General features: G+C 41.9%; 3 protein-coding genes across 4 annotated transcripts; all 3 read left to right on the top strand.

The window, feature by feature from the left end:
- Positions 1 to 139: 139 nt before the first annotated feature.
- On the top strand, positions 140 to 6,198 carry LOC117770214 (gap junction beta-3 protein-like). Its single transcript, XM_034599372.1, has 4 exons — positions 140 to 151; positions 4,302 to 4,433; positions 4,878 to 5,570; positions 5,611 to 6,198. The coding sequence occupies exons 3-4, from the start codon at positions 4,937 to 4,939 to the stop codon at positions 5,631 to 5,633; spliced, it is 657 nt and encodes a 218-aa protein (XP_034455263.1). The 5' UTR covers positions 140 to 151; positions 4,302 to 4,433; positions 4,878 to 4,936; the 3' UTR covers positions 5,634 to 6,198.
- On the top strand, positions 1,704 to 2,829 carry LOC117770213 (gap junction beta-4 protein-like). The gene is made up of 2 exons (XM_034599370.1): positions 1,704 to 2,339; positions 2,470 to 2,829. The coding sequence occupies exons 1-2, from the start codon at positions 1,804 to 1,806 to the stop codon at positions 2,750 to 2,752; spliced, it is 819 nt and encodes a 272-aa protein (XP_034455261.1). The 5' UTR covers positions 1,704 to 1,803; the 3' UTR covers positions 2,753 to 2,829.
- Positions 6,199 to 7,306: 1,108 nt separating the features above from the next.
- Positions 7,307 to 14,699, top strand: tmem54b (transmembrane protein 54b). Of its 2 annotated transcripts, XM_034599368.1 has the most exons (6): positions 7,307 to 7,431; positions 8,457 to 8,653; positions 9,744 to 9,803; positions 12,126 to 12,317; positions 13,463 to 13,609; positions 13,709 to 14,699. In XM_034599368.1, the coding sequence occupies exons 1-6, from the start codon at positions 7,419 to 7,421 to the stop codon at positions 14,066 to 14,068; spliced, it is 969 nt and encodes a 322-aa protein (XP_034455259.1). In that variant the 5' UTR covers positions 7,307 to 7,418; the 3' UTR covers positions 14,069 to 14,699. The 2 variants fall into 2 exon arrangements, with proteins under 2 accessions (XP_034455259.1, XP_034455260.1); XM_034599369.1 differs by lacking the exon at positions 12,126 to 12,317.
- Positions 14,700 to 14,960: the final 261 nt, after the last annotated feature.

Genomic DNA, 14,960 nt, shown 5'->3' on the forward strand with positions numbered 1-14,960 from the left:
TTTGATTGGGTTATAACTCCAAATCCTAACACAATAATTGACACTGATGTGATTCTGAGTTTTGGATATTAATACTTGGTAACACAAAAATGAGCTCATTCAGCTGGTTTGGGTTGTAGAATGTAGCCAATAACACAAGTCATTTTTTAAAGTAGCTCTGAGGAAAAGAGCTTGGAGACCCGTGGTGTGTGGTCTGTATGCAGATACAAACATTTATTGAAGAGGTTAAAATAATAGGATAAAAACAATCAATTAATACAATGACTTAATAATAATAATGATAATAACTAGAAGGCCACTCAGAGCGTGCATAACTAGCCACGGTTAACATCCTATCCCATCCTTTTAAAGAAAGTGAAAAAAAACAATCCTGGGTCCGCCCCTTTAATCAAATCTGCTCCAAAGGTTAGTGAATTCTTCTTTGGCCCACATCACATCTTTCCACAAAGTTTTCAAGAAAATCAGTTTGGTAGTTTTTGCGTAATCCTGCTAACAGAGAAACAGCAATGAAAGCATCACCTCCGTGGCCGAGATAATAACATGAACACGTCTCTGCCGCTTTCAGTTTTTCAAAGTCCCTCTCAAAGGGAAAAGGTTGTAGACCCCCTGATGTGTGGTCTGTATACAGATAGAGCTGCCAGTCTCATTTGCAAGTATCTGTTGTAGAAGTTACTCTGATGTCAAGCTAATTGATATTATTGTTAACCAAGATTACTCGTCCTTACATTTTAAATGGAATTATTTTGGTGTGGCCCTCTGAGCCGCTGAGGTCTTCACTGTCATCAACATTCATCCACTTTTTAACAGGTGGGTTCAACCTGCAGAGCTCACCTGTGTTTGCAGCTCTGTGCTTCCGTCATGTCAGATATTTGGTCAGTCCACAAAACCTTTCCAGATGTGGCTCTCGGGGTCCTGGCGGAGACCTTGGGCCTTTCGCTCAGAGAAGCTTTTAAAATGGATGCCTGCGTTGTGCCAGGGGCCTTCAGCTGTCCAGCGTGGATAGAGTGAATACCCATTGTAATATAATACACTTAGATTTGATTGCCAGCTTCACACGGACAATATCCTAATCATATTATACAGTCTAGCCCAAACCCAAAGGATTACTGGATTCTGGCTGGAGCAGATTTTATATATTCATCGTCTAGGACTCCCGTCTGAGTGCTGGACAGTCCACAAAGAGTTTCATCGTAACCAGCTGTTTGAGGCTACAGATGGAGGCATTACAACACAGATTCTCTTCTGCACCGAGTGGGGATTGTATAGTCTGGAGATTGCATGGACACAAGTGGCATCAAGCTGCAGGTGCAGCTGTGCAAGCTGGAGCTTTTATGTTTGACCATGTTGTTGACTACGTTGTCCAGTTCACCCATTCGCTGCTTACGGTGCCAAACTACCGTGCAACTATAGACTGCTAGCTTTGCTTAGCGTAAGAACCTGGAAATACTGGCTGAAGTAGTTGCTTGTAAAGTTTACTGGAAGTTGTTTTTATTTGTAATCTTTGCACTGGACTCCTGTGTGAATTCATGTCTAACAATCTCTCCATCCTGTTAGTCAAGGTGTTGACTATCACCACCTGCAGCAGTGACTGTAGCTGAAGAATGCGTCTATGTTTGCTTTGTTCAATATACCTCCCTCCCCTTCAACTGTGCCAAGGAGGCAGCAGTATTAAGTGCTACATTTAGAAGCCTTTGCTCAGTTCAGGGAGTCCAAGAATTCTGTGTTCAAGCACTCAGCCGAGTGTTTTAGTGCTTTTTTTTTTCTTTCTGGGGGTCCAGCCCTATATCTGAGAGAGACAACACCATGAACTGGGCCTTCCTCGAGGGCCTCCTCAGCGGGGTGAACAAGTACTCAACAGCTTTCGGTCGCATCTGGCTCGCTATCGTTTTCATCTTCAGGCTTATGGTTTTCCTTGTGGCTTGCGAGAAGGTTTGGGGCGACGAGCAGAAGGACTTTGACTGCAACACTCGCCAGCCCGGTTGCCACAACGTCTGCTATGACCACTACTTCCCCATCGGCTACACTCGCCTCTGGGCTCTCCAGTTGATCTTCGTCACCTGCCCGTCCCTCCTGGTGACTCTCCATGTGGCATACAGGGATGACCGCGAGCGCAAACACCGGCTGAAGCACGGGGAAGACGTCACCCCTCTGTACAATAACACGGGCAAGAAACGCGGGGGTCTCTGGTGGACCTACTTCTGCAGCCTGCTATTCAAGATCACAGTGGATGCAGTGTTTGTCTTCTTGCTCTTCTACATCTACGAGGCCACTTTCTTCCCTCCACTGGTCAAATGCAATGAAGATCCATGTCCGAATATGGTGGACTGCTACATTGCCAGGTAAGAGAACCTCTGAAATTCTAAATCATAAAGATCCTGGAATTTAAATGGCTGGACTTGGCCCAAATTTCTTTATAAGACTGAATGTTAATGCAATACTATCTCTCCCCTTTGACCATGTCTTTTCCAGGCCCACGGAGAAGAAGATATTCACTGTCTTTATGGTGGTGACCAGCTTTGTGTGCATCTTCCTCAATTTCTGCGAGATCATCTACCTGTCCGGGAAGAGGTTCTGGGAATGTTGCGGAGGAGGCCAGCAATCCGCTAGACAAAACTCCTTCATGATGGTCAAAACTCCTCTGACAGGACGGGAGAACTCGGCATACCTGGAGAAGCCGAAGATGGTGGAGAAGGGCAATGGAGAAGTTGGCAAAGAGAGTTCATCTCCAGCGTACAGCATCGCAGTGTCCTGAGCAACATCCGTGTCCGAGTTTGGCTTAAGAGAACAAAATAAAAACCAAAGAAAAATTTATTTTGTACTGTTGGCTAAAATGTTGGCTAAAATTAAAGGCAGTTTTAAGGAATTGTTGTTTACAAAGGTCAATTTTTTGGTAACAATTTTTAGAGATACAAAATGTTTTCATCCTGTAATATGGTTGAGCTGAATATATATATATATAAGCTTGTGATCTGAAATGACTGATACATATTAGACGTGATTATTTTGTCTATTTATATGATTATAATATTTTATTATCTGTTTCTACCATGGCCACAAAATAAATTTGCTGGACTTGCAGTGTGAACATTAACATAACCTTGAAGTGAGGTATATAAATATATATATATATATATATGTATGTAAGAGCAAACACAATGTCATGAACTAACCTGAACCCAGAAATGAAGACATCTAGATGCCTGTAATGTTTTCTAAAATAAATGAGCATCATGTGAAATTTGCTTTTGCCCTTTCTTCTTTATTCCTTTTTAAAAAAGTTGTATGTATCAAACTGAACTGACTTGTGTATCATAATTATATTTTTTATATTTCTTCACTATATGCAAGGTAGATAAAAATATAGGTGCATTACTATGGAGTAAAATGATGACTACAGATTCAGAGTCTGTATTAAAACGTGTTCAATAATCGGAAAAACCACAACGTGACGTACCAAACTGACTTGGGTACAGAATGATCAACGTGTGTTTCATGATGGGAGTAGCATTATTGACTAAAGTTGATAAAACCACCACTCCTACACTGAGTTCCAGACCAATTAACCATCCTGCGTTCCTCAGAACAGCAGACCGAGAGCAGATTTGTAAAGGTCAGTATCATGAAGCAGCGTGTACTAATAAGGCAGTGCCTCTTGTGCATTCTTACCTGATAAAATGAATGTGTGATTATCTGATTCTGCGAACAAAAAGGCTCCCCATATCTCTGGTGTTTCTTAATGGAGGTGCTTGCTCAAACAAATGTTAGGTGGTGGCCCTGTTTAATCCTGATTAGTCAAAGGCGACAAAGAGGCATATCTCCACATCGCAATCGCCTAATGGAACTGATACGAAGTCACCTGTGAAGAAACGTGGTGAGCAGAGCAGGCAAACATCTGAGGCGTACTGTGGTTTACTTGTTATGCAATGTGCCATATCTGCCTTGTCTGCTTTTAATATTTTGGTAGTCCTACTTCTTGTTAAGCACTTTGTAACATTTTTAATAAAACTGCTATAAGTTTCTTCTCATATTATTATCATCATATCTCCTTTATTATTTCCACTAACTGCCACTCAGTCACTGAATTCCTTGTCTGGTCATAGCACTGACCACCACGTAGGTGACATATTAGAAATGAGTTTAACATCAATGCTTCCTGAAATCCTCGGCTCACCTCAGTGTCAGTTCAACGATAAATTGTTGGCAAGAAACATTAAAAAAATATTAATCATAAGAGGCTGGCGTTTTAACGGGAAAATCAGGGTGGAAGCCGAAACTGGCCACACCTCCAGATTATGGTCAAGATTTGATTCTTCAACCCAGTCAATATTGGAGAACCACTGTAGGAGAGAAGTTCCCTGTGGAACGTGTTCCTACAGTAAGTCTGCTTCCAAGACGGGACATCATGGACTGAGGGGAAAACCACACTTCTTAAGGTAGGCAAAGACATTTTTGTGATGTCTTGTGAATGAATATTTTAGCTCAGTCAAAGAACATGAGATCCAGGAGAAGAATTTGGATGTTGATTAATTGGAAACTGTGTACGAAGCATTGAGAGAAATCTACATACGCACTTTAGCCTAAACTTTCCCAAAGACGTGGGAAGAGGCTGAAACTAAGTATTTCTATTTCTATGAACAAGCAAGTATTTTCTCTTAAGTATCTCTCTTTAAAATACCAGATTTATTAACATTTTTAACTGTGAGACGAAGATTATTGAGGTTTTGGAGTATCAACAAAATTTCCGATCACACATTGAAAAAATACTGTGAAATATCTAGAACAGATTATAGAATATTGTGCAGAATTTAAATGATTTTTATATGTTTTTTTGTGTTGTTTTACTAAGTTTGTCTTTGTCTTTTTTTATTTTTACACAGCTCTGCAGTTAATATAGTTAATAAAGACAGAGATCTAAACAGTCACAGGTCAAAAGAACATGGATTGGAAGTTTCTCCAGGGTCTTCTTAGTGGAGTCAACAAGTACTCCACTGCCTTCGGGCGCATCTGGTTGTCAGTGGTCTTCGTCTTCCGGGTGATGGTCTACGTGGTGGCCGCTGAGCGTGTCTGGGCCGACGACCAGGGACAGTTTGACTGCAACACCCGCCAGCCGGGTTGCACCAACATCTGCTATGATTACTTCTTCCCCATCTCTCACATCCGCCTGTGGGCCCTCCAGCTCATCTTTGTCACCTGCCCCTCATTCATGGTGGTGCTACACGTGGCCTACCGAGAAGAGCGTGAGCGTAAGTACCAGGCCAAGCACGGGGAGCACACCCGGCTGTACGACAACACGGGCCAAAAGCACGGCGGCCTCTGGTGGACGTATCTGATGAGCCTGTTTATCAAAACCACCTTTGAGGTCTTGTTTCTGTACGTGCTCCACTACATCTACGACAGCTTCAAGCTGCCCAGGAAGGTCCAGTGTGATGTCAGTCCCTGTCCCAATTTGGTTGACTGCTACATCGCCCGACCCACAGAGAAGACCGTTTTCACCTACTTCATGGTGGGGGCGTCTGTTGTGTGTGTGGTGCTTAACATCTGTGAGATTTTATATCTGATTGCGTTCCGGATGGTGACTCTCAAACAGCGAGGCAGCGCCCGCACTCCATCAAGAAAGATCCACCCTGGCCTGAGCTGTGATGGCTGCTAGTCCTCTCTACCATCCTGGAGAGCCAGTAGAAAAACTAAATGTCTTAATATGCCTCAGTTTGAATAAATATTGGGTAATTTTTTCTCCATTAAAGGATAGGTTTGCTTTTTCTCACGTCAGACTTACTACAATACTCACATGTCTTTGTGCACATAGTTCTTCCTCCTGTCCATATTGGGTGTGTAGAGGTCCCTCCCTATGAGATTCAAATGACTGAGGATTTCTACTTGGTTTGTCCAACTCAGAAACAGAAACCTCAGTTGATCGTATTTTTTTCCCAGGACAAGGACGGTGGATCTTGTCCCACATTGTCTTTACATTAGGAAATGATCTCTACATGGACGTCATGGATGAGAGGAATAATTACAGTATATTATTTTAAGGAACAATGTGTGCATTGTTTTAAGACAGATGTGAGGTGAACATCTGTGAAAATATCCCTTAAGGTTATTTAAAAGTTTAATATAATTTCTATTTGAATGTATCTATTTTACCACAATATTTAATTCTTTCAGAATTATTTTCTGTGAAATAAAAGTTATTGATCATTAAAATAAAAGGAGACTCATGTATTTGTAACCATTGACAATATATCTTTGACAAAAACTGAAACCATTTGTTTTTTGTATTCGCTGGAAATAATGTCAAACCACTGAGAATAAAGTTTTTCCCATAAATCACAGTAAACGCTCGTTATTGAGAAAGAAGATCCGCTCTCTCCTCCTGTAAAGGCGCCAATTCTCCACCTGGTGGCGCTAAAGGCCTACTACATAATCATGTTCTGAAGGTTCCAGCAAACACGATCCATTCAATGATCCCATTTACATTGTTGAGTTCTTTTGTGATTTCTCACCATGTTGAATTACAACAGTATGAATTAACTATAGATCCTGTGATTAGTAACTTTATAGTAAGTTAGGTGAGATTGGAATAGCTGGCTACCTCTGAAATCACATTATAGCTTAATGTATATGTTGCCTATTGTAATGTTTCAGTAAATATGTCAATTGTGCAAAATGTATGATCAGTGCATCAGATGTTTAAAAAACACATCTGTCATGTTTCCCCAGGTTTTGATCCAGGTGTTAACCAATACACGTCACTTTTTACGACTACTACTACTACTAATACTACTACTACTACTACTACTAATAATAATAATAATAATAATAATAGTAATGACAAGAAACACCTTTATACGTAAATTCTTTTAGATGTTTTCCAGTATATCATTGTATGAATTCTTTCCGTATTTTTTTCTATCACACAAACAAACCCAGCACGTCATCAAGGTTTTCGAAATTTAATCAACGATGGGTGATTGGCAACTTTTCAAAATAAAAGCATTAGACGCTCCACCCGGTAAAGATGAATATTTACCACTGGAGCTGTTGTAAGAAAAAATATATACAGTGAGATTTAAAACGGTTGCGATTGACTATTGTTTCCTAAACTTTAATTTGCAACTCTTGAATGTATGTGTTCAAACAAATATAGTATCATACACTACTCACTTATATATCAAACCGTCATATAAAAACTATATGTCTTGATTTGTTGAGGATGGGTTATTAATCTTTATTTATCTTTCTGATAAATCGACATTGCCACACGACAGGCTGGGAGATCATACGAGGTTTTATTGTGAAAGCAGAGGTGTTGTTGTGTGTGTTTCCTGTTGTGTCACAATGTTTGGAGAGAGGAGCAGATCTCTCTGAGTGAAGTCAACTCTCTGATCACTTTAATCGGATGGTGAGCTGACACAGATATGGCCGCTGCAGGTAATCGATGTGAATTTAAATGTGTGTGTGTTTGTGGAGGTGAGTAGTTGTGAAAACGTGTATCAAAGTCATTATTTACTTAATATCCTGATGTTTCACATTGATCCTCTGGGTGTGTTCTCAGCCTTTGGCCTACATGTTGAAAGTGTGCGAGGCTGAGCAGTGTTAATGTGAACTGCTAATTGTCACCTGTGCACGTGGGTTGTCCCAATGCATACAGGGACGTGACACACACACGCACGCACTTGCATGTATATATGTATATGAACTCCTTTTAACTTTGCAATACTTTTGTCAGGACAATTCAATGGCTCCTGTGCAATATGTTTCACTTTGAATCTTCAGTTTACGCTCTTATATTATTTCAATTTCATTTATATATTCTTATATCTCGTTGCAGTTGTATCACATGTTTACTTATTACTCTCACTGGTGTCTATCTTTTAACTTTCCTCTTTGTAACAGCAACTTTCCCTGTTGTACAACCACATTCAACAAACAGCTCAGATTCTTTATGTAATGCTGCAGTTCACCGATGTCACAGCTACAGACACAAGTTTGTTGTTTTTCACGTGACAGATTTTACGCCAGGTTTCTATGTGTCTGTAAAACTTTAGTTCGACAGCAGATTTTGTCTTTGAAATGTCTCGGCTGATCTCGTGTGCACGTTTAGAAAAGGAAAAGTGAAATTTAACCTTATCCTTTTTGCTCCTCAACATACTTTGACACAAACAGAAAGTGTCTCTTGAATATTTGGTACGATTTTAATTTCGGGTAGTTTTAGAAGTGGCAAAGACAGTTTGATTTTTCATGTAGTGTAGTTTGGTGGCAGTTCCAGTGTGTCACAGCTTGTTCTGTAGTTATGTGCTCAGCAGCTAATCATTAATGCAGGTGACATCTCTGCAGTGGCTTTGACTTCTGTGTCTCTGATCCATACCACATGGTGAACATGAACTGCAACTCTCTATTGCTTTACCTCCTGCAGCACTAACCTCCTCCTCCTCCCTCCTCCCCTCCCTCATCAGGATTGTGTTGTTCCAGGCCGGAGGAACCGAAGGCCCTGATGAAGATGGGTCTGTGCATGGTCCTCATCGGTCACGTGAACTTCCTGCTGGGAGCGCTGGTGCACGGCGTGGTGCTCCGACACGTCAGCCTCCACAAGCAGGCCGGGGCCATGGAGTACGCCATCTCCAACGTGGTGGCTCTCACCTCCGGCCTGGTGGTGAGTCCTTGGAGATGGGACGCCTCGCACTGAGCTGTCCACCATGTCTGTGGCTGCCCACTGAGTAAACACCACAAGAACTAGAAATGATCATTAAGTGCTGTAGAAAAAGAAAAAGAAATCAATATTAAAACAAAGAGCTATTTTGGCTTAATGCCATAAAAGCCTCTCTTTAGCTGTTGGGGAAAATACATTTGTTAAAAGTAGCATCAGCCTGTGTGTTAAATAAACTCCATGTGGCTCCTTAAAAACCAAGTAGGGCAGTGTTTAATCTAAAAATCATTTAGAATCTCACTCAAGCAGATCGCTGGATCCTTCTTATAATCAGGGTTACTTGTAATGCCACATCCCTCGTCTATTTGCACCCCCCAAAGAGGGATTATGCTTTCATCAGAGTTAGTTAGTTCGTTAGTTAGCAGTATTACTGAAAAACTACATAACTGAGTTCTATTATATTTGTTGGAGGGGTAGGGAATGACACAAGGAAGAAGACATTACAGTTTGGAGCTGTAAAATGGCAAAACAGTGGCCTGGCCAAGGTATCTGCTCCCTGATTGCCCTTGAATTTGAATGCCTATATTAGAGCTGGGCAATATGGCCAAAACATTTATCAAGATAAACAATTTCAAATCAGTCAATATTGATAATTACCGTGATAAATCTTGAATTATTATTTCTTTTAAGTTTAGGATGGTTTTTGCTCCTGAGTGAAGGTTGTAGTTTTAAACTTTATGAGCAAAGAATGAAAAACACTTTGACACAACTCACAAATCTGACCTGCTTGTCAAAGTAAAAGGTCGATTCATGAAGACTTTGTCAGGTCTGACAAAAACAACTTTCAAAACACACACACACACACACACAGACACACAGTGGTGCTTAAACACATATTTGAAACTCGTGCAATGACACACACAGCTGTGATGCTGACTTGTGTTGCTGCCTCTCCTGTATGGAGACCAGATGAGAAGTGTACCATGTGAGATCTTAGAGTTTCAAAAACCTTAGATGTTTTTTGCCTGATCTCTGTCCTCCCTTTATTGTTATAGACGTAGCAGCTGCAAACTGAACATCTGTCTTGTGTCTGCAGGGAATCATTGTTGGCATCCTGGCTATCGTCCTGTCTAAGAACAAGAAGAGTAGAGGCCTGGTTAGTATCACGTATTCTAAATTTAAAGTTATCAAAAAGTGATTTAAAAAACGATTCTTCTTATTTCCCGGAAACCCCCTCCCTACTTTGCCAGATGACGCTCTGACTAATACTATTTGTTCTACCTACTCCTCACATACACTTGTATTCTCTCTGTTTTCCTGCTTTTTCACTTTTTCACACTTGATTTCCAGCGTTTCTCTCTGTCTGACTATTCCAGCTCTGCAGTGCCGGAACAGTCTCTGTTTCTCCACCCCCCCCTCGCCCGCTCCCTCCCTCCAGTCATGCAGAGCGGCCTCTCCTCCCTGTTTATTCAGTCAGCTGTCTGCTTGCTCGGACGGGACTGACGAGGCAGAATGAGTAAGCCCGGGCAAACCTGCCACGATCAAACCACTCCCAGTCTCCCTTTTGTCGCTGAGAGAAACTGAAGTGGGTTGGGCAGGGCTGACGAGCAGCAGGTTACTTCCTCCTCTGTTTTGTTATCTTTTTTTTTTTTCCATGCATCATGTGGCGAGAATGAAGCTTAATCTCAACACTCCCTAATTCTGTTAATACTGCTGTACTTTATCGCATTGTGCCGGAGCTGCTACGGTCTCTAATCTCCCGGAACGTTTCTGTTATTTCTTATTGTTCCTATCAGGTTTCTATTGAACTGCTCAGTCATCTTCACAGAGAGGTCTGGAGACTTCCTGTGCCCTCGTCACACCTTCTGTGAACTTATTGAAGAGTTGGTTTCTCTAGCCAGAACTTTTATTTGTCTATAAATCTTGTGCATCACTAATAGCTTTACATTATTACTTCAAATATTTGAGTTTGGTCAAGCTGCCATCATGCTCTATCAATCAATCCCTTAAAAGACTAAAACAACAGAGGGGGAGTCAGTCTGTCAATATTTCTAGATGTCCCTATCCTGGCTGTGGCAGCTGCAAGCCCATTGGCACCTGCTGAAGATGTAAAGCGGGGTCACAATCATAGTTTACTTTCTTCAAGTCCAAATTATTTCATAAAATAGCAGAGCACTAAATTATTATTATAGATTTTAGCTTTGCACTTATTGTAGTGCTGAGAATTAAAAAGTAGATGAGCAGCCTGGTTCACAACTGCAACATCACCATTAGATAATCTTACACACTGAACCTTTTAATTATCAGCTAAAGTGCTTAAGTGATTTGTTTCTGAAACACTTTTCCAGTCCTGATAGCCATAAACAAATTCCTCCTGTGTCTGTGCCCTCACAGGACTGTAATAAACACAACCAATCATTTCATTTGGACAAAATGAAATGACTGTCCCTAACCAAACTGTGCACGACCGGAATCTTCAGCCGCAGAGACGATTGCCAGAAGTTAGCATTTCCATTATTACTAACCCTGTCTTTAATCTGCTCATCGTTAATTCAAATGATTTATGTGTCAAAAATAGGTGAAAAAAATGCGTCTTTTTCAGATGACTCGTATAAACAGAAGCTGGAACCTGAGAATTTCTGGCACGTTTCTTCTATTTTCGTTAGAAAAATATTCCTGAAACAAATAGTACATTTTTGGACACCAACAAAAAGCATAAATCCTTTAGAAAAATTATTGGTTTCACATAAATTGTAACTTTGTAATGTTTTGCATAAAAAAGGTCACAAGGCATTCTCTCTGTTGCATTCCATAGATGTTATTTAGCACAAATGCATGGATCCTACATGGGTGTTTTCAAAAGAGATTTATCATGGTGTTTAAAAGTGAGACTTCACTTATCTACACAATTGCACTTCCATGAAGCCGGGAAAATCACAAGAGAAGGGTTAGGGTTGAAATTCTGACCTACATGTCCCATTTAAACCAGGCATTAACTCTTGATATCGACCTGGATGGATTATTTGTCTGATGACATCCAGTCCTCAGGCCTGTTTGGTGACCTGTTTAATATTTTAAAATTTCAAACAAACCAGATGAGAAGTTTCCTGGTTCAACACTATTTGCTGCTGTTTTCACACACACAGACACGTACACAACATTTTAAAGCCCTATTGGTGCATTTTGTTTTTATTAAATTGGTCTTTTGGGGTTTTCCACATTGACATCTTCACAAAATATATTCATGTTGTTTTCTGACATTTATTTTGTTTGTTTTTCCTTTGATTCCATGTATAATAGATTATCCTTAAATATAAATCTTTCATCATGTTGTAGCAGATACCTTAAATCTGCGGTATTTGCTCTGTTTGTATTAATATGCTTAATTCATTATTGTACTTCAATCATTTAACAGCTGCAGATTCCCCCGTCATACAGTCAGTGATCAAGGTTTTCTTTCCCAATATGTCTCCCACAGACGTGGTCACTCTTCACAGTCAGTTTGTTGGCAGCCGTCATGGCGGCGGCTTCAGCCGTCGGACTCCTCGTGTCCGTGGTGAGGGCCATCATTCATGGAGGGCGGAGCCTCCTGACTCACTGCCGCTTCCCCGATGCCATCGGCTACTCCAGCATCACCAACGAGTGTCCTTTTGACCCCACGCGTATCTACGTGAGTGCATTAGGTTGTACTACAGTCGCTGAGATCACAGCGGCTTTCTTCTCATCAACTGGCTCTTTGAAGAGCTGACTGGTGTCACATAGATGCAACAGAGCGGTCACATAGGCTCAATCCCTTGTGCGTTCATGTGTGTGTGTACATAGGGTGTGAGAGAAGGAGGCAGTTGAAGTGACTTGTCTTTCTGTCGCTCAGTCAGCCACACTCTGCAGCCCACGGGCTGGTGGCAGAAATGCTGACCTGACCCTGTCGGTCCACTTCAGACTCTGTCGTGCTCCAGTGGTCCTGAGACCAACTGCCAGGTCTGCTCAGCCACACAGCTGTTTCCACACATCAGCACCACTTTGGCATTTTAGCACGACTTGTAATCTACAATTTATATGTTAAGTGACCTATGGCGCAAGAGGTTAATGGCGGTCCCACTGTAGATACAGATAAAATGGTACCATATCTAACTTGATGTTAGTTAAAATTGTCCGTATAGCTGTGTGCAACTACATTAGTGTGTGTTATAAACCCATATGTGTTCCCTCTGCCAAGGAGGTAATGGTTTCATCTGATGTGAGGTATAATTAAATTATGAACTTTTCATTTTACTTTGAAAATCAGCACCAAAATAAGACCAAAGTCACAATAAACCAAATTCTTCTGACAGTAAGTCCCAACTCAGAATGAGCACTGTCTCACATTATATCACCTGAAAGTGTCTCAGGCTTCTGGCTCTGATAGTGAATGATAGGTGTGCAAGGTTGTTTTTTTTTGTTGCTTCCTGCATATTTCATCATGGATTCCAAAGAAAGCTCACAACACTACACTCTCTTTGTAGCCTGCTAGAGAGCACGCCGCACAAAAGGCAGCTCTCTTTCTTCGAATTCCCTCGGAGCGCTTTTTACTCTGCTACACTCTGCGCTGCGTATCATTTATTCACCACACTCTCCTGTGCGAACTCAAATTCCCACGGTTCGCTGCCGTGTTTGTTGCAGAGGGCTCTACAGCCATTTGAGAGAAATAACATTCTCTGTCACCTCATTACCCGAGCTGTGTCCTCATCTATGCTGCTGGGAGCCCTTGCCTCAAATTGTTCTCTGTATGGTCCAGCTGGTGGTCGCTGCTAACTCCGCTCCTTCATCCCTCCCCAGAGCACCACTCTGATCCTTTGGTTGCCTCTGATCGTGACTTGTATCACCCAGATGGTGTTTTCTGCCCAGTGCTTGGCCGTCTGCGCCTCCTTCCTGGGCCTGCCCTGCTGCCGGAACAAGAAGAAACCAAAAGACTATGGCAGAGCGGTGAGACCCATTGTGCGGCTGAATCCCGGTGTATATGTTAGTTTTAAATTAGCCTTATTTCAAAACTGTATTATATTTTCTGTTTTTTTTTTTGTGAAGATCAATGTGGTGAGGCCGATGGAGGCAGAAGCTGCTCCCTCTCGCTACACAGAATCACCAAGCAGCTCCAGTGAACCTCCATCGCACTATACCGAACCTCCTAGAAGAGGCTATAGCCAACCTCCAAAGCCGAACCCTGCTCCCTCGAGACAGCAGCACAGACCTCCCCCCACTCTTCAGCATCCTCCCCGTCTGTACCAGAGTCTTCCTCCATCGGAGAGGCAGCCCCTTCGCCAGCCGCACAGGGAAAGGTCAGACAGAGAGCGGCCGGAAACGAGGGCTGGCAGCCAGCAAGCGGCACCGGGGCAACACCAGCTGCTGGAGCGGGGCACAATGGAAAGGTCCAGCTTCTGGATTTAGCCACATTTGACAGGTGGGAGCTTCATGAAGAAGAAGGGCTGTGCGTCTATGCACTGCAGCGTCCAATCGCATACACTGTTTTCCTCCTCAAAGCTACAGACTCTGACTGAGGGTGTTTTTTATTTAGCAGTGCACCGGACCATCGTGAATCTGATGCATGAAATGTCTGCAGCTCAGAGGATCTTTGCACTGTGTGTGTGTGTGTGTGCGTGTGCATGCGTGCGTATGTGTGCTCTTTACGTGTTGTGCTTATGTTGGCCAAATTATTCATAACAGGATAGAAAGAGGAGACAAATCCTCTAAAGTCAGGACAAGGTGCCAATTGTTGCTTTTACGGTGAAGAAATATTTCAACACTTTGGGAATTGACCTTTTCTCTGTCGTTAGGATATAATTAACTTGACCTGAAGTTGAATTATTGCTTTAATGTGAAGATTAATATGGAACATGGAGGCCGGGGAAATGTCCAACACAGAATACACTATGTTTGTGGGCATGCCTTCAACCTTTAAGAAAAGTGTGTATGTTTGGGTGCGTAGAGTTTTCTGCGGTCAACAAAAAAACAGTTTAATGAGAAACTAGCACTGCAAGATTTTGTATTTATTGCCTGAGTAAATAAAGTTTTTATTCAAAAATAATGAAGCTCTTCTGTTTGTTTTGTACCTGACCTTTTGTTAGTGGGGGGAAAAAAGTCATTCTAATATGTGGCAATGGCAGCAGGTACAGTGACCTGACAGGTATGACTGGTTACGCTCAGACATGCATGGACACCAACTGACAGGATATTGCGAAAAAACCCACGGCATGACAGACGTATGTTCCAGCCTCGAAAAGTGTGCAAATGCATGCTGGCACTTTACAGCTGTCAGCCCAGACAGAAGAAAATGAGGAAG

The sequence above is a fragment of the Hippoglossus hippoglossus genome, chromosome 11, assembly GCF_009819705.1.
Source record: "Hippoglossus hippoglossus isolate fHipHip1 chromosome 11, fHipHip1.pri, whole genome shotgun sequence".
Classification (NCBI taxonomy): domain Eukaryota; kingdom Metazoa; phylum Chordata; class Actinopteri; order Pleuronectiformes; family Pleuronectidae; genus Hippoglossus; species Hippoglossus hippoglossus.

Excerpts from the sequence above, each read along its gene's own strand:
- LOC117770213 (XM_034599370.1), top strand. The coding sequence starts at position 1,804 with ATGAACTGGGCCTTCCTCGAGGGCCTCCTCAGCGGGGTGAACAAGTAC. Across the intron at positions 2,340-2,469 it reads GTGGACTGCTACATTGCCAG|GCCCACGGAGAAGAAGATAT; the intron begins GTAAGAGAACCT and ends TGTCTTTTCCAG.
- LOC117770214 (XM_034599372.1), top strand. The coding sequence starts at position 4,937 with ATGGATTGGAAGTTTCTCCAGGGTCTTCTTAGTGGAGTCAACAAGTAC. Across the intron at positions 5,571-5,610 it reads ATATCTGATTGCGTTCCGGA|AAGAAAGATCCACCCTGGCC; the intron begins TGGTGACTCTCA and ends CCGCACTCCATC.
- tmem54b (XM_034599368.1), top strand. Across the intron at positions 8,654-9,743 it reads CTCTCACCTCCGGCCTGGTG|GGAATCATTGTTGGCATCCT; the intron begins GTGAGTCCTTGG and ends TTGTGTCTGCAG. Across the intron at positions 9,804-12,125 it reads ACAAGAAGAGTAGAGGCCTG|ACGTGGTCACTCTTCACAGT; the intron begins GTTAGTATCACG and ends TGTCTCCCACAG.